Raw genomic sequence first — 24,250 nt, 5'->3', positions numbered from 1 at the left:
TATTGGTTTTCAAAAATTCAGCCCCACAGTAAGTCAGATTTTCTCATTGTTTGTCATTTGTGTGAAGCTCTTCGGATTTGCAGTCTCAAGACACACTTCTTGCTGCCAAAGGACCACTGAAAGTAATTCTGAAGTGATCTTCAAGATAGGAACTAACCATTAATCAGAGTGGCTACACAGGGAATACAGCAACATAATTAAAGTAATCCTGTTTTGCTGCCTAGATTGCAGACACTGTTCAAATACCTGCAATACATTTCAGTTTCTGAATTATTTTTCCTCCACATTTATTTATTTGTCTTGGTAAACATTTGATTAATAGTGCAGAGTGCATTAAAATATTTCCACATGTGTGTGTACACGTATACACACTGGGTCATGTCTACACAACATGAATATGTTCCTTTTCAACATGCTTCCTACCAAGTCCTTTATTGCACCTCTGCTTATTCTAGCTGATACCATAATAAATCTCTGACATGAAAAAAGTATTTCTCCCTACATATAACAGTTCTTTTCATGCAAAGCAACGCCTCACATGTGGGGTGTTTTTGTGTAGAACAAGGCATTTGCTCTGCTGGGCTTGAGCAAGGACACAGGAGTGGGGCTGGGGTGGGGATGGGGGCACATGGCACTATGCCCAAGGGCTGTGTATTCAAGGGCAAGTAAGGGGCAATGCCTTAGCCCTGTTTTTTGGGTCCAGGTATTCTATATTCATCACACATTTATTTTGGTGAGGTGAAAAGGGTGCCCAGGTTTCCTTTATCCTCAAGGACCCTCAGTGGGACCAGACAGTTTCCCATGGAAGACCGGTGGCAGCCAAGCTTCAGATTTGCCTGCTGTGAGGAACAGTCGACAGCTGCTCTGGTGTGACATCCCACAGACACCTCGTGTGTCTGACACTATGCCTGTGAGGAAAAAAAGATTGGCCTGGAACACTATAAAATGTTGTATTTTTCTAAAAAGGAAGAAGGAAAATGAAATACTTGTTGCAGGTTTCTTTGGTTTTTTGTTTTTTTTTTTTTGTTTTGTTTTTTTTACTACAAAGAACAGTAGTAAATAACTAACAGAAGACAGTTGTTTCTAGTGCCTGTTTTTAGCTAAAATAACAGGGGTTAATTATTAAACCTTTTACTTGGTCGCTCACTTGGTGCTCCTGATGCTTTAATCCTGGGTCACACAAAGTTTAAGAGTACTTTACAGGGGAGACTCACTGATTTTTGCCTCAATCTTTCCATGCTGACGGGATGTTACGGGCTTTGCTGCTTTTAGTTTCTGTAGTTGCCATTGCTCATGCTGAGCTCTGCAAGCCAGGTAAGATTTGGAGCTGATTCTATCTTTCTTTAGGTAAAGTAGCTATCAGTTTAGACTACAAAGCTGCCAGCTTCTAGGATTTTTATTTTAACTGATTGCCTTCAGTTTGAAGATTGAAATGCTGTGCATTCACTTCTTTTATGAGTTTGCAAATTAAGTATGGAAGCTGGTCTCACTTCACGAGGTCATTGTAAACCTCATTGAGACTCTGTTGGACTTTCTTTCATGCAAGTAACTTCTGTTCTCCTAAACATGTTATTTCTTAAGGCACATTTAGAAACTCACATTTGTGAAATAATCAGGGAAGTAAATTATTTAAAATCCTATTTTGAGTGACTAACAATATATGTTTGCTTTTTTCTCTTTTGTCAGATGCACAGAATGCTTTCAAAGTACGGATTAGTATCAAAACAGCTTTGGGAGATAATGCAGTAAGTAACATATCTTCACATATTCTTCCTAACTCAATATCTGCCAAAATAGAAGTAATGTATACTATAAAATTTGTGAATGCAACACAAGCAATTTATTCTGCAGTGTTAATTGTAATGGTTTGCTCAAGTCATGATCCAGGTATCCGTTTCTTCAGATTTGACTAGCCCACTCCTTAAAATGTCATCCTTTAGGAGAAAAATAAATCTTGCTTGTTCATAAAGATAATTTTCTGGTCAAAGATTGTTTCTCCACCCTGGAAAAGCAGTAGGGATGTTACAATTTATGCATGAGAAGTGCTGCATAAATATAAGTCTGTATTTTGGGAAAAGCACTTCTGCTCAGGAGTGCTAATTGTAAAGTCAAGCATGTCTAGGAAGAGAAGCAGGAAAATATTTTTAGGTCTTTATGAAAAGGGACTTTATATCAGTCTCTCAGACAAGCATTAACTGTAGAGATCAATCAAGCATGTCTCATCAATTCCCTGCTAATGGAGGGCTTCAGATTGTGGCCTTTCTTCTCTGCCTGTGGTGCCCAGGCTTGTCTCATGAAATGCTTTGGCTTAATTCAGATCTTTTGGCTTAATGTAGAAATACTGGTGTGAGCAATGAGAGATGCATAAGAGATTGGGACATTAGATGACTGAGTGGTCCTTCCTGATCTAAGGCACTGTTTAATATGTCAGAGCCCTATACTCTGTTAGTAGTTTTGAATACTTTGAGCAAATCCACAGCATGTTAACAGGGCTCAGCAGATAATTAGGTATAAAACATCCTTGACAGTCATGTCCACTATAAGTCTGGTGTCTGCTCATGTTATGTGCCCTGGGAAACAAAAAGCAGTAGGTTACATGTTTTAGAAGACTGGTTATACAAGAAACTCCCTATGACTGGAGAAGCTGTTCTAAAATTATCCTGAAAGATCAGGTAATTTAAACTAACATTACTAGGGATTGAAATTTCACAGGTAATTTTATAAACCAGACAAAGTAAAAAATATTCTAGAGACCCGCTAAAGTAAATGTTTCAAAATTCATAGTGAAGTAAATTCTCTTGGGTGGGAGACTTTAATTAAACAGTAGTGCAAGCCTAGGGGTTTTTTTAATCATTAAAAATAGAGTAATACTGTTGCTGAAAAGATGTCAAAATAATTATTGAAGCTCCTCTTGATGGTAAGTGCTAATATTTTGATTTAATATTTGTTCAACATAGTAGCAAAAAACAAAAATTGCAGTTCCCGGTAATGCCCTTTTTTAGTGCCATTTTCTTTCCCAGCTGTAGTAAAATAAGGGGAGGTTGTTTGATCATTTATATTTTTTTTGTGTGTGTTTCACTCAAAAAGGGTATGAGACAAATCATTATCCTTGAAGGCTCTTTGTATTGCTGGGAAAAAAGCCATAACTGAGGAGTCTGTTGTTTTTTTGTAGTTGTTTATGTCATAGAACAAAGTGTGTGAAAGCTCAAAGAATGGGACAGTCAAGAACAGCATTTTAGAACAACAGCTTGCTGAAAGTGGTATGATGCCATAGAAAATCATCCACAAATAATAAACAATTTATTAAGTACACAGGTGGTAGTAGTAGTTCCTTTTCATAGCCATTGCAGTTTTCTCTGTGAATGAACTGAAATTGAAAACTGAAACTACTATGAAACTGAAATTCATTTTTGTTAAAGAATTTGGGGCACTTTACTTGTTTATTTTAGCAAAGAAAAGTGTAATACTGTCATTGTGTCACAGTGGGACACAGTCAGCTTGGTTCATTTCCAGGTCACTTCAAGCTCCATGATAACAGAAAGCCCTGATACTGTGGGAATTTTTCTCTAGGAGTGGCAGGATAACTCCAGTGTACATTCAGGGGCATAGGAAATAGCTTGGTGCAGCTTTTCACATGTAGTGTAGTGCATGCCATCCCCTGTGATGAAAACAGGACACCATTTTTTGTTTGTTCACCAGGTAAGCTGTACTCTGAGGCAGAGAGTTCTATTTGGTGTATTTATTTAGTTCTTATCACAATGCAGATGGAAAGACCAGCTCTGATGCAGTAGGTATTCAGCTGTTATCATTTTATTTGCAAATAATGGGTGTACTTGACAGAGGTGTTGTTTTCTGATCTGTGGGAGAAAACATGGTGCCTGTAGGCCTGAGTGGAAGTAATTTATGAGCCTCTCTGAGCATGGTTTTGACTTTATGAGTGGCTTCTGGAATAGCTGTTAGTCACTAGTTGCTTTCTTTTCATGGAGCCAGCAGAGGGGTAGAGAGTTAATTCAAAAGGGATAGAGGCACTTAGAGAGAGAGAAGAAGTGATGGGCATTAACAAGTCTGTGTAACTTGGTGTCATCACTCATTTTCACCAAAAGAGTCAAAGCTTTGGCACCTCAGGGGCTGCAGCCAGCTGAAGTGGACAGTGCACTTCCCTTCTGGCCCATGCATTCAGGCTGCTTCCAGGGTAGAGGATGAAGAGGAGGAAGGCTGACATATACCTTGTGTTTTGCCACCAGATGGAATCCAGAAGTGTGTTTGTGTGTCTGTAGCCACTCTGCAGTCTGAATGGCTGTATAGTTAAGCACAGAACCATTCAAGAGGGAAGAGACCTTGGATTGTTGCTCATCCTCTCCTGCTCAAAGCTGGGTCAACACTGAAAACAGGCCAGGTTGCTCAGAGGAATCTTGTAATATTATATTCTTATATCTTAAATTTTGTCTTTTACAGCACTATTACAGCATTTCACCCCATGAGCATCCTACACTCATCATCTTTTACACATTATCTCATCATCTCTTCATTCTGCAAGAGGCATTTAAGACTGCCTTTCACAGTTAGCTGTGTCCAATTCTGTTCCTCCTTAATGTATAAAGTGCAACTCAGCCAATGTCTTTGTGTTGGTTCCTTTGTAGCACAATGAAGATGATAAATTTAATAGTTCTGATACCATCATGTAGTGTTTCATTCATAACAGTTATGTTTACAGCATGTGGTTCCAAATGATATTTAAATATGGTTGCAAATGATATTTAATGTTTCCTCTATAGCAGCAGAAAGTGTGCATCAACAGCTGCACTGCACAGGGACATCCTCAGTCATCCACACTCCTGGAGTTGTGCTCCAGGCCTTTGCATTTGAAGGATAGACCTGAAGCTGATAAAGCCCCACAGTAGAACAAATCAGGTCTAGTGGAAGGTGTCCCTGCCCATGGCAGGGGGGTTGAACTAGATGATCTTCAGAGTCCCTTCCAATCTAAATCATTCAAGGTTTCAAATTTGAAAGCTGCTGATTAGAAACTGTTTTCTGGAAAGTCATTCCCACTTGTCCTGAGTTCATACAGTTAGCTTAAAGTTGTTCTTGCCTTACTTTTCCTCTTCATTATGTTGCCTCCCCCTTGTATATTCCTGTATGCAATCATGTTCAGAGGTTCTTGTTCACCTGAAGCCCACAGCCATCTCCATCTCCTCTACTTCCTGTTTAGTTTCCATTTTCTCAGGGTTTCTCGCCTTTCTGCAATATCTTCTCCTGACTCAGGCAGACCCTGATTTCTTCTGAGCTTTCTCTGCCAGTCTCTTCCCCCTCTTTCTTATAGTTTTCTGTTTATTCTGTCTCTTTTCTTACTCTTAGAGTGCCTACTCTTTCAACTGGGCCTGTAATTCCTCACTACAAATTATCTTCCCTGATTTGAGATACCCTTTTTGTTACTCTGATTTAAAGAAATGCTAGGCTACTGCATTATTTATGAGAACTGTGATAAATTGTGCATGTATATATGCATTGCACTGACCATAAACATACTGAGTATATGCACTTGGTAGTGCTGCATTGTATTTGTGTCCACATGAGCATGAAATGGAGTGTCCTTCATCATTATCCATTTTCAAGACAACTGATTGAATTATCTCTGCAGCTGGTTTAATTCACTGGCTAACAAATTACAATTTTTTCTGTCCTTTTGGACCTGTTCTCAAAGACTGCAGATGGCATGTAGGGATTCAGTCAATAGCGCCACACACAGAAAGAACAGATCTTCTCTTTTAGTAATGCAAATTGTGCTTCATGGTTTAAATACAGATATCTTTAAAATGATAATAAATAGTTCTATGGCTCTGATCTGTATTAATTCCTTTACTACATTAACTCTTTTTCTTTCAGTACTCGTTGCTTTCATTACTCTCACATTTTCATCAGTGCAGTGGGCTCAAAACACAGACTTTTATAACTTTTTTCCAAAGAGTTTCTCTCTGGGGTTTTTTTCAGTTGAAGTTCACAGGTTGGGAAGCATTATCACAATAAGCTCACAACCCCCTTCATTTACGAGGTACGAGTGGTGAGTCAGAGCCCAGGTTCTCAGCAGTGCAGCTGCACTTCAATGCTGCTCAAGTTGTCTGCTGCCTCAGCTTTGTTGTCTCTGTCCTGTCCCATCTCAGAGAGCCCATTTCACTCAACATTCATCATGGCTGGATGGTGTGTTCAGTGTGTTTGATGTTGCACCAGCATGGAGGGACCTTTTGAAGATAGGTGTATATGCACTGATTGGTGTTGCAGTCCTTTTAATATTTGTGCCACGCCTACTTTAGTGTATCCGATGGGTGATGGAGGAGGCTGTAAAAGGAGTGGTTTTGGTTCAAACAGAAGGGGGAGATGTGGAAACCCAGGGCACAGGGAGTATTTCTCTGTCCACTAGTCAGCAGCACTGACTTTGACCCTCATTCATATGGAGAAAGACTTCCAAGACTTCAAGATAGACCAGAGTCCACAAAAGTGTGAAAAGATTATTATACAGTAGTAAAGTATATCAATTGGGTGAGAAATTTAGGTTTTGGGATTTTTAGCATGTTGCAGATGGGAACAAGATGGAGGGCATTCAAATGTTGTCCTGAGCTCCTTCTTCTTCCTTCTCCTTCCTTCTTCCTTCTTCCTTCTTCTTCATGGGTTTGGGTGATGTCTTGTGAGTGGACAGAAAAGTCCGCATTGTGGGCTTTGAGGGATCAGTTATTGGGTTAAAAGGGAAAATAATCTAGGTGCCATTTCTTAATTGGGTAGTTTAGTCTTAAAAGACCTTCTAACAAGAGATTGTTAGCCATTTTGCAGTGCTTTTCCTGCGTGCAAAGTCTGGTGCAGACAGCGTGCTGAAACTTTGATAAGATAACAATAAACAACAAGCTGAAGACCAAAAAAGTCCTGTAGTTCTCCTTTTCCTGACACAGAACTGCTCTAGGAGAGTTTCCCCCCAACAGGGGAGCCCCCAGGGAGGGGGGGGGGGGGTGTCAAGAATAGGGAGGAGCCCAGTGTGAGTCCCAGGAACTGAGAGGGATGATGAACAAGATCACCTTCTGCCCTTTAAAGGACTGCATCCTTCCCTGTTCAGTTTCCCAGGATGCCAGTACAGCATGAGGGCTGCAGATACCTGAAAGTTAGTTTCTCTTTTTTTCGTGGAGAGTTTGCATCTCCATGCACCCAAAATCAGAATTTAAAAACCAGAATTAAGATTTGGAATTTTTAATGCTATCTATTGCTTTTTGATGTTTTTTGAATGTGTTATAAAAGATCATGTCCAAGTTGACAACAGAGTTAAGTGCCCACACCACTGGGTTTCTGATTTGGATGATTACAGAGTAGATTTTTTTAATGCTGAAGTTAAAAATTTTTTAATGCTAAAGTTAAAGATTAGATTTGTGCTCTGACTGACTGAGGAAAGCTGTTTCTAACCTCGCTTAATATAATTCCAAGAAACTAATAATCTTTGTAATCTGCTGAAAGGGGAAGAAATTCAATCAGTATGCCTAGTCATGGCTCCTGTTAAAAGAATGTAATAGATGCAGTTCTTACAGGTCAGTAGAATTGCATATGTGAATGAAAGCCCAGAGGAACCCAGTGAAACTGTCTCAGAAAACTTAAATTATGAAAGCATGTTTTTTCATCAAGACAACAGAGAACAGTTTTTGGAACCTACATTCTTCTTCTTACTGAATAGTAAGGATGCTATTTTCTTTCTTTTATGTCATGTGCAGTATAATAATTTTTAATATAGTTAAATCTTCTTGTAATCAGGACAGTGTGCAGCAATAAGACTGCAATCTCAGTTTATTTCCTGGTCTCCTAATGTCCAACTTCCAGAGACCACCTTAAATATTAGGGTTTTTTAATTATTAATTTTGGCCAGAGCCAAATAGTCTTAAAGGGTAGATTTAAAACTTCTACTTTAACTGTGTTTCTACAGCAAAAGAGGCAAGGCTATGAGTGCAGCTGTGTGGGGAGAATACTAGTAATATGCCTAGTCTTTGGTATAATAAACTTTACATCTCCAGTTTGGTCACCTTTCAGAAATATTCAGTTAATTCAATTTTTGGAAACATTCTTTGCAGTTTATGTTATTTATATTATATATTATATTGCACTTTTTTTTTTTTCCATTAGAAAAGTCCTTTGTTCACACTAAATAATGGGCATTTATTTTCTTAGCACAATCAGAGAATTTATTCATTTTCTTGATCAAGACAGCATTCCAAGTTCAGCAACTCTTTTCCCTCTGTGCACTGCCAGCACGGGTGCTGAAAGTAATTATTTTTCATCTTCCCTTACAGTATGCCTGGGATGCTAATGAAGAGTACCTCTTCAGAGCAATGGTGGCTTTTGCAATGAGAAGATATTCTAGCAAGAGCACAACTCAGTAAGCATCTGCTTGGATTTGCCTTATACATATTAACAATGCTGCATGTAGTGACCTGTCCTCTGCTGTACCAAGCTGTAGAAATCATTATATAGAGATTCAAAAAGAAGGCTGTTCTAGTATACTTCTGACACCCAGATACATATTGAACATCCCACTGTTTCCATCTTTAACAATGTTCAGTCTTTGAAGCAGTGTCCCTGTGGATGTGAAGTGACACAGCTGTGGGTCTCAGTGGGATGGTGCCAGTTCACTTCCAGCAGAATGCTGCAGGAAGATTTGACACCTTCTGGAGACCACAGTGGGAGGAGGTGAAGGAACACACTGGGGAAGGAACACACTGAGGTCAGGAAAGGCAGCACAGATCTCTGAGTGAGCAGCTCTGGGGCATCTTCCCTGGAGCTCAGCTGCAGCAGTGTGCTGAGATGAGCTGCTCAGAGACCTGGGAGGTGGATAGCTATGCCAGCGCTGTGCTCTGCCTTCCTATTCCTGGTATCCCAGCAGCTGAGTTACCTACCATGACAAAGTTTCAGATGTTGTAGTGCAGATAGAAATCAGCCTTAATTGGTTTTGGGATTAAATCTACCCTGAGGTATTGAATGTTCTTTGCTGGCTACTGATCCTTGCTACTCTATGAAACAAGATACCAGATTAGACAGAGCACTTAGCAAACTGTATTTTCACAATGTTCTTATCTTTCTTAAAAGAAAAACCTTGTAAGTGCATTTCCATAGGCCTATTATTTTTTTTAATCCGAAATGAAAGATTGACAGTTCTGGTAGTCTAACAAGGATAAGATTTTGAATTTACTTAAAAATAAAACTGCTTCAGGCTGTCATTGCATCAGGTGAAACATATTTCACATTTGAAAAGATATTAGTTAACTTCAGTCACATGATGATTACTGGGGCTGCTGCCTTTCTCTTAAATGAAAGGGGATTTCCCCCTCCATGTGACAGGAGTGTTTGAGTCCTGCTGTTTAATTTTTATTCCTCAGAGGTGGTCTCCTTTGAGCAAAAGAGCTGTTATATCAAGCCTAACAAAAACAGCCAAGTGTGCTACTCAACCCAATTAAAATGGCACTTAAAAAAATGAGTTCAAGATAAAAGTTAATTACAGGTGATTATGTAGGACTTTTCTCAGGTTTTCAAGGCAGCAGAGTTTTCATTCAGCATATGATCCATAAAGATTTACTTTTGTATACTTATTTTAGTTCTGGGTCCTTTTTTTAAATTATTCTCCTCCTTCAAAGCCGTGCTGCTTTCACACAGATGATTTCAAAAATCCTCTGTCAGAAGAGAATATTTTTCCTCTTCAAGCACTGTGGTTTTCTGCAGATTAAAATAAGGTTGCTGCAGGAATGGGAAAAAATCAAGCCAATATGGAAGGAGTAGAAGTTTTAATGGCAGTTACCTGTACCCATGCTGGGCAATCATAGAATTTATACTCATTAATTCAGTTTCCTATCCAGAGAGTTTTTCTTTGGACAAATATGATGCCAGTGTTACTCCAGTTTGAAGGTGGTGTTGCACACATCAATAATTCCCTGCTACTAATTTGGTCAGAGAAGTCAGCATAATATTTGGAATCAGCCAGCTGTGAGGACCTTTACCTCTTTTTAAGATGGTACCAGACTTTCTCATGGGGTATAACTTGGGTATACCCCTCATAGGGTGTATATTGGAGGTATAACTGGTAACTCATGTAGGACTTAGAGACACCTTTGGGGTCATTATAGACAGCATGTCACCTGAAGGAGAGCTGTAGAGCTCTGAGATCTGGCACAGCTTCTCAGCAGCAGGCTGAAGAGTCTCCCATGCATAGATCTCTCTCAAATCCCAAGGGACCTCAGAGTCCCTGTTCAGTGATGGCGAGGTTAGATGAACCTCCCAATACACCTCAAATAATCTGCCTGTCCCTTGGGAGCAGGAAGGCATCCTGTTAGATGTCCTGGGAATAACACACTCCTTTCCCCTGTTACGTGGGAGCAGGAAGGCTGTGAGAGCCTCCATCCCATTAGATGTCCTGGGAATAACACACTCCTTTCCCCAGCCCTGTGGCTGGCAGCTGCAAGGAAGGAGTGCAGTCCTGCTGCCTTCCCTCTGCAGCAGGCATGGAGGTGTGGGAGCAGCCATGGAGGGAACAGAAGCATGCTGTGCACATGAACGTGAAGAGGGAGGCACAAGTACGAGCTTGTAGCAAATAAATTAGATTGCACTGCTGGCAAATAAATTGCATTTTCACTACATGAGCTGTTGCAGGAAAATGCCAACAAATTTTCTTCAGGAGATGTAAAAGACCAATGACCAATTATGCTGTCATGTAAGGACAAACAAATTGCCTGTGAATGCATTCTGGTAGCATCTAAACTTAAGGAAATTTTACACCTGGTGAATTAAATTTTTTTGTCAAAATAAAACCTGTGAAAAAGATTACTTTTATTTTATGTAACTAAATACTGGTTCTACCAGGATATAAATTATGCATGTGGCCATAGCTTAGATGTGACAAACCTCTGCTTTAAAATCCCATTAATTTCTAACATACCCACAGCCTTGAAGTAACTCACAGCCACAACTAACTTCCACCTGAGACATAAATGGCATTAGCTTCAGCAAGCTGTATCAAGCCCCAGAATAATTTGTCTGGTGGATCAGGATAACCATTGTTGCAGTCTGCCCCATCATTTTTGATATTTGAAGTCACCTCTTGTTAGGTTACTGAACGTGGATAAAAGCCAGGCTGTGATGACAAGCATTTCAATGTGCTGCTGCAAAGAGCAGTTGATTCTGTTGTTGTCCTTGTGTAACCACTGAATGACCCAGCACAGAATGGGGAGGATTGCACATTACATCTCAACCTCTCTAAAGTTAATTTCCAAACTGAAATTTAATAAATCATGGAGCAGTGTTTAATGTTTGAGAGGCTTGTCAAATTTTCAAGTTTGCACAAAACAGAAGAAAGGTACAATCGATCACCTTACTCAGTAACTATTACTAGAGTTACAAATAAATATTTTTCAGTGGAGAATTAATACCCCATTATTTCCTGCTTTATATATGACCTTTCAATTGATTCTCAATGCATATGGTCTTGAACTACATAAGCCAACCTTTGATCTCTCAGTGTTAAAAAATTATTGTTGTAGCCTGTGTTAGTAACCCTGGTTTCTCTAATCTGTGACTCATCTGAAATAATATGCATCTCTTTTGGGCCTGAGACTAGTTAATCTTTAGAGCAGAAAGAATGTGAACACAGTGGTTTTCATTCAAATAACAGAATCTATTTTTGGTACATCTTTCCTCCATTTATAGATAAAAAAAAATAGCTGAAATTTTCCTTGCAAAGTGACCAGAAAAAAAATTCATCAACATTATCCATCTTCCTAAGACAGGATTTTTTGATACTAAAAATATTGTGACCATTTAGAACAACAAAATAAGAGTCTGGAGTAAAGCTGTTAAATCAAAGTGATCCCATGGCTGCTGGGAAGAAATTAATGTTCCTTTGCAGAAGCAGCTGCAGAGTCCTGTGTTGGAAGAGGTGTGATACTTTTGGGAGAGCTGGAGAGAGGCACGTGGGACTTGGGGACTGTGGTTCTTCCATGAGCCATTGTGGGCACTCAGCTCCCTTTGACTCTCTGACAGCTCTTTCTTACCCCTAAGCAATCATTTAAATCTCCATAAGGAGCAATGATGGTGTTTCAGGCCAAGGAATGGCCAGGGTTTCCTGCACTCTACTCACTGGTGTATTAAAGGAAAAGCAATTTTGGACTTTTGCCATGGTGCCATAAGGCCGAATAATGATTTTGTCATTTTGATGATAAATCATAATAATGTGATGATAATCCCATGTCAAAAGTCTATCAACTGCTAAGGAAAGGAAAAAATGTCCACATATATATTTACAAATACCCTTCATTAGTGCCTGGAGAAGCCAGGTTTCTCAGATCTATACAGTGTGATGGCATAGTTGCAATGGTTCTCTGTTGTGAATCAAACCTGCAAGCAAAGGGCATGGGAGGAAAAAAAGTGCACCACTGCACAGAAATTGCCACATTGGTGCTTGTTGAACCAGTCTGTTTTGGTGTTTCCTCATCCCCTTTGAACTTCTCATAAGTGGGATTATTCTCTTTGGGGCCTGAAGGGTTTATGGCATTTGTATTCCACGGATGAAAAAGTGATGGCAGTGAAACCACAGTTTGGATGCTTGTAATTGAGAAGGATTTTAGAACCAACAGGGAAAAGAAAAGAAGCCAAATTTAGATATCCTAGTGCAATCCTTGCTGCCCCGTGTTTCAGTGCTCTTTGTTCTACAGAGAGATGCTACCCCTGTGGTGACTGAATGCCTTGTCTCATGCTAAAAACTTTGGCACTTTAGACTTCAGGGAAGACCCTAGCTTGAAGAGTCTTTGAATCAGGGTATGACAGTCTGGATGTTCTGCCAGTCCTTGTCTGCCTTATCTTTCTCTTTGGGGATCATTCTCACCCCATTTCAAGAACGTCTGTAGGGCAACACCAACTCAGGTTTTCCACCTGGCCCAGTTTTTGATTCCACCACAGGAACTTTGGCAACATGAAGTTTTGAGTCCTACTGTTATAAACATTGAGATAGAAAACTTCCTCTGCATTTACAATTTTAGATATTCTGTGAAGTCAGCAAGAGTTTGTCAGCCACAAGCTAAAAGTAGGCATTTTTGCCCTCTCCTGCAAATTTTGTGCTTTCTTTTTGTTTTGCAAAGAATAAACTTGCTTTCATCTTCTGACTGTTGCCAGAAACTGATGTGAACATCTTTTCAAATTTGAGAGGGTGGCTTTCCTCTTTTATCCATAAAAATTCTCTGTAAAATGGATCCTGTTCTAGAGAGGTAAAAGTGGTCATTTTGGCTCTGCAAAATCACTGCTTTCCATTTTATTGCATACCTCTCTGGAATGAGTGCTCACAGCCCAAAAAGCCAACTGCATCCTGGGCTGCATCCAAAGCAGTGTGGCCAGCAGGGCAAGAGAGAGGGGATTCTGCCCCTCTGTTCTGCTCTCCTCTGCTGCTCTCCTCTGCTGAGATCCCACCTGCAGTGCTGCATCCAGCTCTGGGGTCCCCAGCACAGGAAGGACATGGGACTCTTGGAGCAAGCTCCAAAGAGCCAAAATGAAATCAGCTCAGTTGGTTGGAGCATGGTGCTAATAATGCCAAGGTTGTGACTTTGATTCCTGTGTGGATCACTCCCATAAGAGTTTAACTTAATGATCCTGGTGGGTCCCTTCCAGCTCAGAATATTCTGTGATTCTGAGATCAAAGGACTGGAGCACCTCTCTTTCCAGGAAAAGATGAGACAATTTGGTTTGCTTAGCCTGAAAAAGAGAGACTTCTGGAATGACCTTATAGCATCTTCCAGTACCTGAAGGGAGTCTATGAGAAGGATGGAAAGAGGGCTTTTGACCAGGGCATGTGACAGGACAAATGGGAATATCTTCAAAGTTAAAGAGTAGGTTTAGATTAGATATTGGTAATAAATTCTTTACTGGTGGTGACTCAGTGGCACAGGTTGCCCAGAGAAGCTGTGGATGCCCCATCCATGGCAGCATTCAAAGCCAGGCTGGATGGAGCTCTGAGCAGCCTGGTCTAGTAGAAGGTTCACTGCCCATGGCATGAGGGTTGGAATAAATCTCTAAGGTCCTTTTCAGACAAAGCTCTTCTATGATTAATGAGATAGATAGATAGATAGATAGATAGATAGATAGATAGATAGATAGATAGATAGATAGATAGATAGAAAGAAAGAAAGATTAGATAGGTAGATAGATAGATAGATAGATAGATAGATAGATAGATAGATAGATAGATAGATAGATGGATGGATGATAGACCTCTGTAAAATTATCTATTGCACTATCTGGGGCACCCAAAACATCATTTGAAATTTTCATCAAGAAGTAAAACATTTCTACAAAATATCCATAATTGGGCACTGTGATCTGCCTTACAAGCAGATCCCTGCCTGGATGGGGAATGCCCAGATGTGGATATTCTCTCTCCCTCCCGTCCCTTTTACCCCCAAATCCCCCCAGTCCCCCAATCCCCCCAAATCCCCCCAATCCCCTTAGATCCCCCCCAATCCCCCCAATCCCCTTAGATCCCCCCCAATCCCCCCAGTCCCCCCAGTCCCCCCAGTCCCCCGGTCCCGCTCCGCGCTCCCGGGGCCGGGGCGGTGCTGCCCGCGGCCGGCAGGTGGCGCTGCCCCGCAGGGCTGGCCCGGTTTGTCTTTCCCTTCCTTCGCTTAAAATCTCCCGATTGTGTCATTCCAGAAGGGTTTTCTGGTGTTTCCACCATTTACCGGTTGAAATCTGAAAAAAAAAAAAGAAAAAAAAAATCCCATTTAAAAGGCATTTTGCACACTATTTACGTAGTATGCCATGAGAAGCTGCCTGCCTGTGCCCCCCTCCACATTTAACTTCATATAAAAATGAACAATCTTCCTTTGAAATAGAAAATATAAATATTTGATACAGCATAAGCTAAAAGGAAGAGGCCAGTGTCAGTAGAATGACTAAATTTAGCTTGTTCCGTCCACTCTGTGCCTGGGTCTGTGAACAAAGATGTCAAAAACTATAACATCAATTGCACTGATCTTCCCTCCCACAAATATATATTGTAGAACTGCACTCACTTAACAATCACGTGGACAATTCTCAATGACGGGTTCCTGTGGTATTTGCTATCAAAACTAGAATTTTTAGTTCACCAATGCACTTGCTCCATTATATGGCCTTTGTTATAGCCATAGATTGTTATTCTAATATGTATTTTTCCATTTGATTACGCTAAATACATGTCCAAGACCATGAAAGTCTGTAATAGATTTAGAAATTTGCTTGAAGACTCATTTGGTCTTCATAAACTCGATATCTTTAAAATCATATGGGAAATGGAAAATGCTGTGAGTGGTATTTCTTTCTTGAGTGTTAACTGTTAGATTTTTTAAAAATAAGAAAGAAAATAAGAAATTTTTCCCCCTTAGTTGAGAGCAATATTTTAAGAAAATCTAAAATATTTCAATAATTCCTTCCATGCTTCTTTAATGATGATTTTTGTTTTAACTGTCTGCAGAATTTCCAATGTGCTGCTCTGCAACGTGACAGACCGAGTGTCCTTTTGGTTTGTGGTCACAGATTCTTCTAAAAATGTAACAACTGTTCCTGGAAGTGAGGTGGAAGCAGCCATCAGGTACAATCACTGCTTTTGCAATGTTTTTTTCTGTGTTTACGGAGGTTGTTTTCTCTCTCTGGGTCTTGTATGAATGAGCACTCTGCCTCTTTAAGGATGAACTAATCCAAGTTGCTAAAGCACTGAGGGCTCAGTACTCTTTAATGGATGTGAGATTAGAGGATGTTTAACAGTCCCACAGAATGCAAAGAATGTGAGCCTTGGGATTCTAACATTGGAAAGTCTCTGTAGCTGCTGGAGACTCAGAAGAAATCTAGTTCCCTTCCAGAGCCCCACCTGCCATGTGCTGTCCAGTGTGCAGCACGCCGCTCTCATCCAGCTCCCACCACACTTCCCAGTGAGACAGCCCTCTTCCTCAGGTGATGGAAGGGCACACTTTTTAAAATAGAATTTAGCTTTCACTGCATGCTACATGCAATCTACACCTGGGTTAATGACCGTAGGCTCCCTTTCACTGCTTCTCACTAACAGTTCATCTGACTTAATTTAGAAGTCAGCTTTCACATGAGGAGAGCTCGTGTGAACTCCTCATGAGCAGAGCTGGCTGTGTCCCAGCTTGGCTTAAGCAATTTTATGCTCACATTCTTTTCATACCAGCTTGTTCTAGAATGCCAGTCAATATCCCAGTTGAGCATGGCTTGTACAAAGTACAGTGCACTACAAATCACTTTGCCTTCTACTATCACATTCTAGAGCAAGTAAAAGGAAGTATGTGGAGCTGACAAGGAAAAAAGAAAAAATGGGATAATCTGACTTCAGTGGTCAAAAAAATCCTGCACCAGGGGTTCATAGGGATGAGTCCCTCGAGCAGCATAATGCACATATATTTCTCAAGCATGGAGTGGAAAATGGTTCTCCTTGTTTTCAGGCATTCTGTGCTCTGTCTTGAAAATTCTTGTTATCGCTATGGAAGTGTAATGCCTAATTCCTGATGAATGAGTATGCATTCTTTTGGAAAGATTAATTTAATCTTATGAGCAGATTAAACTATTTCCTACAGAGACACCAAACAATAGCTTCATAGCATTAGTGGAGGAAGCAGATTATTTATTCACTGAAACTCTCTGAATGAGTGCTGGAATGCAGGGGTTTTGCATTTCTGTTATTCTTTGATACATTCAGTAGCATAAGCTGATTTATTTAAGTATTTTATGTGCCCCCTTTGGCACAGAAATTTGATGCTGTTATTGTTTGTTTTTTAACTGTTGTTTGTCACCTGATAAAGAATATGCTGTTTATGAAAAATTTTAATTCCTACCTAATTTAAAAACAAGAAATAAAATGGTCTATAAAACTACAGTGCTTCTTGTTCAATTGCTTATGATTGCAGGCTTATCTACAAAACCGTTATTATAATTCTTCATGCTAGGATAGCACATAACACTAGCCATGGACTAGAATTTTGTTGTATGAGATTCTTACAAAGAAAGAATAAAGAAGAAGGTAAACCATGTCATGATGCTCAATATTTTGCATAAAGATACACAAGATATAGTTATGCATATAGAAACATGAAATGCGCTTGTAGTTGCCTGCATATGTTTCAGCACATAATTCTGAAACTCAAGCCATTAGATGGGGCTAAACAATGCTTATTTCAGCTGTTCACAATGATCCTTTCATATCAGTAAGGAAATCTTTTCCGAATGGCAGACAGCTTACGGAATTATGAGTCTTAAAACATGCCATGGCTTTCAGTCCTGTCCAGGAATGCTGACTTTCCATTAAGGCTAAGAACTTCCTGTTTAAGGGACAGCCAAACATTATGATTTCCAAGAAGAGAAATTTGTTAAATCTTACCTGTATTTCCCATGCATCTTTTCTTAGGAAATACTTGCTTTGTGGTAAATAAATTGAATTGTATACAAGAAAGAGCTGCATTAATTCATACAACTGCTATCAATAACAATCTTTCAAGACCAATATATGCAATCCGTTTGCTTAAAAATTTTTAACATTTTGAAAAAGCTGATGAAAGATACTTCTGAAGCCTCTTAAGCCTGCTTAGATTTAGATCCAGAAATATCTTACAGGCAGTATAATGCTTACAGGCAGTGAAAAGGGGTGAAGATATCCACTAAAGGATAGCAGTTGTATTACTTCTGTGAAAAAGCATATTTTTCAGACTTACAGTTTCTCATATGGAAATGGAAAAAATGTGGAAAGTACAAATCCCTTTAGCTGCATTGTAGCAGCCAGAGGCCCTGCAAGGTCTCCCTGGCAGTCACTTGCCTAAGATGAGAAATGCCCAGTCATGATGACTGCACCAAAGAAGCCCCTCTTCCACATTTGGACCCTCGTTATCTCTCTGTAAGACCACAGGTCATATTCGCCTCGGCCCTTGCTATTGGACCATTTCCAAAAACCTACATACCCTATATAAACCCCCATTTCTGCCCAGTTCAGCAGAAGAGCTGTCACTGAACCCCTTCACACGAGCTGACAGTAAAGACACCGCTGTGGAACCTCACACAGCTTTCTCCTCTCTCTCCCTGTGTCTGCCATGGCACTGAGCAAGCAAAGAGCTGAAATCACTGAAGAGCTGAACTTGCCAAAGAGCTGATCTCACTTAAGAGCTGAGCTGCTTGCTAAGATTGCCTGGGAGCCTCCCCGAGGGACCTGGACAGGCTGTGCTTAGCTGGACATCGCTATCCAGGACACCTATGGCAGCCGGGGTCGGATGGACCCTGGGAATCCCAGCCTGTAATACTGCATCCTGCAGGGAAGAAGGACATGTTTGCAATAGGTGTGGATTCTTCCAGACCAAATTGTATCCTGTTCCTCATGGATCAAATAAAATCTACAGCAGCAGGGGCAGATGTACCAGCCCATAACATGCAGGATAGTTCAGTTTGAGGGACTAGGGGGCAACTCTAAATAAATCCTGCAATTGAAGGGTAGATCTGCCACTCCTGTGCTAATCTTGAATGCTGCACGAGTAGGGCAACAAAATCAGCCTTAGAGCTTACAGCCTGCAATATCTTCAGGACATGGTTCAAAACAGAAGTAAATAATAATATCATACTTCTGGTCTCATCTGTATTTCCCAGTTTTTCAGATAAATGCATATGAAAGTCTGGTGTTCGAAGTGTGTGGGTGTCTATGGATTACTGAGGTCTCTGTTATAGGAAAGGTCTGTGCAATCCTGCCAACATCACAGAAGCACACAATTACAAAATCCTAGAATCACAGAGTCATTTAGGTCGGAAAAGACCTCCAAGGTCATCAAGTTCAACCTTTGACCAAACCACTGCTGTGTCAAGCAGACCATGGCACTAAGTTGTGTCTTGAACACCTCCAGGGATGGTGATTCCACCACTCCCAGGGCAGCCTTTTCCAATGCTTAATCACCCTTACAGTGAAGAAAAATCTTCTGTTGTCCATCCTGAACCTCCCTTGGTGCAGTTTGAGGCGATGTCCTCTTGTGCTGTTGCCTGAGAGAAGAGGCTGATCCCCACTAAAGGCAGACAACATGCTTTTTTTTCTTCATCATGCTGGATGACATTCAGCTCTGCCGTACTTGCAGCACATTCGTGGAAAATCCTTTTATTTTCTACTATATTTTAAACTTGTAAAATACCTTTATAAAGACTTGTGATGTTTTTCTGGTTTTTTGTGTTTTTTTTCCTGAAGGATGAACCGGAACAGAATCAACAATGCCTTCTTACTGAGTGACAAGACACTGCAGTTCCTGAAGATAACATCAACCTTGTCACCTCCTGTTGAACCCTCTACACCTGTCTGGATTATTGTATTTGGTGTTGTTCTTTGTCTCATTGTGGCTGGGATTGTTTTCCTCATTGTTTCAGGGATTCAGAAACACAAGAAGTAAGCAGCCTAGCCTTTCTTCTGTTTTAATGGAATTCTGATTAGTTAGGTCAGCTGAGCTGGTTTTGTGTTTCAGAGCAGCCTCAGACAGATTAATGCTGTGCATCCTTCCCTAGCTAGGTAAAGATAACCCATCTCTCCTTTTCTGAGGAAAAGATTTTAAAATTTTAACTGTAAGGTACAGATGTATTAGTAATTTTGTGATGTAACGAGGAAATGGAGAGTGTAAGAATATGATCCTGGAGGCCACCTAACTAGAGATGAGCTTTTAAAAGACAATTGATGTCATTCTTGTGAAGATTTGTTCTGCCATGGGTGAGTCTCCTCTCCCAGACCACCCACATAGCTACCAAGGAAGGCTGGCAGTGACTGTGTCCCTCCCTTCCAGGGCAGTAGTGTCAAAAGCTGGTAGGGCTAAAAAGACTGAGATGCTGCAGCTTGAGAAGGCTCAGTAGAGCACAGTAATGATTAATGTATGGCTGAAGAGGACCTGCTCGCTGGAGCTTACCATTCATGACTTCATTATCTCAAAATAACCAGCAGATCTCCCCATGAGCTTAGGAGTTTTTCTCTTGGGAGGAGGGATGCTCTCTTTTCCTCTCTGTTTCTGCCCTGGTGGCACTCGTGAAAAAGAGAAGGGTATTTGTGCTTCCCTAGTGTGAACATGTGGGAGCAACACAGAGAGCAGGTGGAGTTTTGGTCCTGACATCTCTGCTGGCTCTGAGTTGAGCATAAGAAATAGAAATTTCTCAGCTGAGTTGAGATTTTGCCATAGAAGTTCAGCTTCTACCATGCTTTTGGCTGACACAGATTTTAAGTTTACACAAAAATTACAACTTCAGCAATAGATTCATACAGGAACAGCAGAAGAACTGGAAAAGGGTAAATTCCTGCTGATAACCAGATAATATCAAAATTATTGTCTGTGTAATGGATTGTATCCCCAAATATATCAGAACAAGGAATTAATATATGAAAAGTGGTATGTTGCAGAGACTTATTCTTTTTGCCTTTTTATTACCTTGAAGAATCTTAAAAGACCTCAGAAGAACAACACTTGTGAAGGTTAAGTGCTTCTCCTAGAGAACCTTTAGTAGTGTAGTCAGAATCCCTTCAGTTATATTTTGTAATCAGAGGGGTTACATGAATTTCCAAAACCCCCTTCTGTTTTCTAAAAAGCCCCACAAAATTCAGCAAACCATAGATGAAAGATGCTGTTGGGGAAAGAGTCTGAGAAGGTATTTTGCATCCTTGGATAGATAAAGCCCTATCACAACCATTTTGTATGGACTGAATTATTTCATGCCCTAAGCATAGGCAACCTCTTCTGTAAAACTGAATGATGTTGCTACCTGAAGCCCCTACCTGATGTCTGTGGTATCATGGCTCTGTGTTTTTTTATATTGCCTAACTTTAAGGAGGTCTTAGAATATTTCACATAAGTGTAATATAAATAAACTAGGATAAATACCTGGGATTTTTCTAGCTAAAATAATCACTCGTGCTTCATATCATGCTGAAGGACAGGATTTCCCCCTCTATTTTCAAAATAACTCAGTAGAGCTTGGGCAGTTCCCCTCAATATTGTGCAAACAGCATGCTCTCATCATCACACTGCCATTAATATGGCTTGTTGCTGCCTGCCTGTGCTCACTTGGCACCCTCTCTGTCTCATGCTCTTGTCCTTTTAGTTGCTGTATTTTTTTTCACTTCTCCCTCTGTTTCCCTACTCTGTCATCACATATAACCTTTCCTCAGGGCAGGTTCATCTGTGGCTGAACTGTAACCCTCCTTTCACATCAATAACATCTGCAGGCAGGGGCAGGGAAGTAAGAGACAGGGTAAACCAAGCATATATTTCTTCTATCTACTGTTGCAAGGACCAGAGAGGTAAAAGGGATGGTCTGGGTTATTTGGCTCCTTGGAAAAAAAAAAAAAAGGCCAGAAATCAGAGAAAAGGATTTCAAAAGTACTGATCTTTGTCAGACAGTGAAGTAAGTGACCAGGTTATCAAAGACTTCAGCATGTTCAATAATTAGTTTCCTTAGAAATCTGTCCAGAGGTTACATAATGGGAGTCCTATTGCCTAGTAGGCTGTGTTGGGAATCTGGCCCCTAGGATCATGTTAGCTTCTCATAAATCTGGCATTTTGTCTTTAAAGGCCTTTGAAATACCATTTAAATATCTCAGTTCAGATAAGAGCAAAAGCACGTGCTCCAGGCTGTCTGTGCTCAGGGTGTTAGGGAAGGGGAGCTGGCTTACAGAGGAGTTTCAGATTTGAGTTAGACTCATGCATCATTTATTGAACTGAGAGATTTGCTGAATTCAGTGCCTGCAGTGAGCTAGGTCAGACACACTGTCTCCCAGCCTTGTGTTTGTTCTCCTTTCCTTGCAGTAATAGGACACCTCCCCCTACAGCAATAGATTTGCCATGTTCCCAGGGCAGAATCATCCTCTGCAGTCTATCCTGAACTAGCCCAAAGTCTCCCCATCCCCAAAATCCAATCTGCAGCAGGGGCCATAAAAAATTGCCTTGGGAAGAGTGAAAACAGAGTAAGCACACAGTCTTTCCCTGTATTAGTTCTCCCAGTAATTAATTTGCAGCTTAATTTGTGAGCCTTCCTGAGATGCATTTGGTCTTCTTGTATTGGGTAACTTTCAATGTTTTCTCTTCCCTTAACTTTCTCTTCCCTTAACTTTCCTTACCTTAAGGGGTTGAGTCACCCCTTGGCTTGATGGAGATTTTTAGCTTCTCTGAATTCCTCTGGTAATGAGTTTCACACATCTTCTACTCCTCTCATTTCCTTTGAACCTCCTTCTTAGTAACTTTTATGTTCTGTCCTCACAGTTTTGTATTAAAGAGCAGCCAGAGGTCAGAGGTTTCAGCTACTACACCCCAAGTTTAATTTACAAAGTCTGTAGTGAAGAATCTCCCAAAGGCCTATAAAATTTTATTATTGTTAATATCTCTGTCATTAGCAGTTACTCTGAGTCAGATTTTTACAGTTGTCCTGAGTCAGATTGTTACAGTGCACGCTGTGAGATAGGAAGAAGCAGTACACCTGACCTTTGAGTTTCTTGTCCTCTGAAAATGCTGATGCTGCAGGCCATAAAGTACAGCAGGATTTTCAACTATGAACTAATTGTTCTCAAGGTCAGAATAAATATGGAATTAAAGGAACATCACGACCTGTTTATATTTGTTTATTACATTTTCGAATGATTATATTTTAGATAATATTTTCTAGGGTTTTTTAATGTAAATAATTTTATTCAATCACTATTATAATATGTTTTTGGGACAGCTGGAGTCTAGAAAAATGAAAACTATGCAGTTGTTTGATCTAGAAAACAAAAGTATAAAATACTTGGTAGGAAGGTGGCTGTTAATGAAGTTTGAAGAAAAAATGTAGATTTGCAGCATTGAGATTACCTAAGAAAGTAATCGTGAATGTTCTGAAGAACGTAATCATGGATGTGAGGGCAACCAAATCTCTACATTTGGAGCCTGTAGTTAGTCTAAGACTGATCTGTTTTTAAAAAATATGTTTTATTTTGTACAGATCATGGGGTGTGATCTATGACATACATTGCAGGGTCAGATTACATTCTTAGTGTAGACCTTCCTGATGTAAAAAACCCAAACAGATTTAGAGATTTTTTCAAATTTTGTTTTGCCCCAGCTTTTCTTTTGTACCTTCTAGTCACACTGCAGAATAAGAAAGTGAAATAATATTTAAAATATACTTACAACATGTCTACTTCAGGTTTTCTGGTCTCCAATTCTGAGCTTAAACTGCTAAACTAGGGCTTCCTGTGGGTCCCCCAGCTATTGTATTTAGATACACCCATCTGGTGTATTTACTACAGCAAAGAAGTACAATAGATTGTGTCTTTAGGAGCATAACCTATGACAAACTTTTAACTAAATATACAGTTTTCTTTCAGTGGAATCATGGTGGAGTGCTGCAGGTCAACAGAATAAGATGATCTTTTCTTTCTTGTTTTTAGAAAGAATAAAGAGTCAACAGAGAGAGAAAATTTAGAAGAGAAAGTTGAAGTGACACTAGAAAATGGGATTCCTTGTGAAGCACTGGATTTAAAAGCAGGCCACATTAATGGAGTCTTTGCAGCAGATGATGAACGGTTCACGTCCCTATGAAATGCTGCCACTGCTCTCTGGTGGTTTTCTGAAAGACTCCTGTGCCTGACTTTTCTCTTCACTACTCCTGAATGTCAAACATGAAGACAAGAAAAATGTTCATTCATGTAATTTCCCTTGAGAGAACCTTTTACTTGGGTGAACCTCCATTACAGTTCTTTTTCATGAGCAATTCAAATAAGAAGGCCTCAGATAATGTCCAGAAAAGATTTCCAGAAGATGTGTGGCAGAACAGAGTTGGAACTTGCCTTCTGCCAGGCATCTCATTTTTAATAATTATTTAAATATATCCATTGTTTGTTCTTTCCTGACATAAATGTGAAAATGCATTATTCCTGAATGTCACTGGGGAGATTATCTATCATTGTCAACTCTTGATGGGTTTGTTTTTCAAGCCATATGCAAAAGTTTCTCTATAAAATTCTTTCTGTTTGCTCCTATTAGTATGCCTTTATATGGAACAGTCACCAGTGCAAGAAAGTTTTCATTTATTGAGAAACAAAAAAGCTTTCACAGCCTCTGTAAGACCAGGTCAAAATACCTGGATCATCTAGCTCTGGGGCTAGCAAATATCTAGTAGTAGAAGTATTTTTCACTTAACTGTCAAGGTTACAGATTATGTGAGCTGGAAATTAAAT

The 24,250-nt window shown here is 40.1% G+C and overlaps 1 protein-coding gene across 1 annotated transcript; it reads left to right on the top strand.

The window, feature by feature from the left end:
* Positions 1 to 1,209: 1,209 nt before the first annotated feature.
* On the top strand, positions 1,210 to 23,886 carry CLTRN (collectrin, amino acid transport regulator). Its single transcript, XM_021532350.3, has 6 exons — positions 1,210 to 1,314; positions 1,687 to 1,745; positions 8,316 to 8,401; positions 15,506 to 15,622; positions 19,256 to 19,450; positions 23,462 to 23,886. The coding sequence occupies exons 1-6, from the start codon at positions 1,248 to 1,250 to the stop codon at positions 23,610 to 23,612; spliced, it is 675 nt and encodes a 224-aa protein (XP_021388025.1). The 5' UTR covers positions 1,210 to 1,247; the 3' UTR covers positions 23,613 to 23,886.
* The last annotated feature ends 364 nt before the right edge of the window (positions 23,887 to 24,250 follow it).

The sequence above is a fragment of the Lonchura striata genome, chromosome 2, assembly GCF_046129695.1.
Source record: "Lonchura striata isolate bLonStr1 chromosome 2, bLonStr1.mat, whole genome shotgun sequence".
Lineage (NCBI taxonomy): Eukaryota > Metazoa > Chordata > Aves > Passeriformes > Estrildidae > Lonchura > Lonchura striata.
Note: the sequence above shows the minus strand (reverse complement) of the source record. Positions and strands in the feature narration are given on the sequence as shown.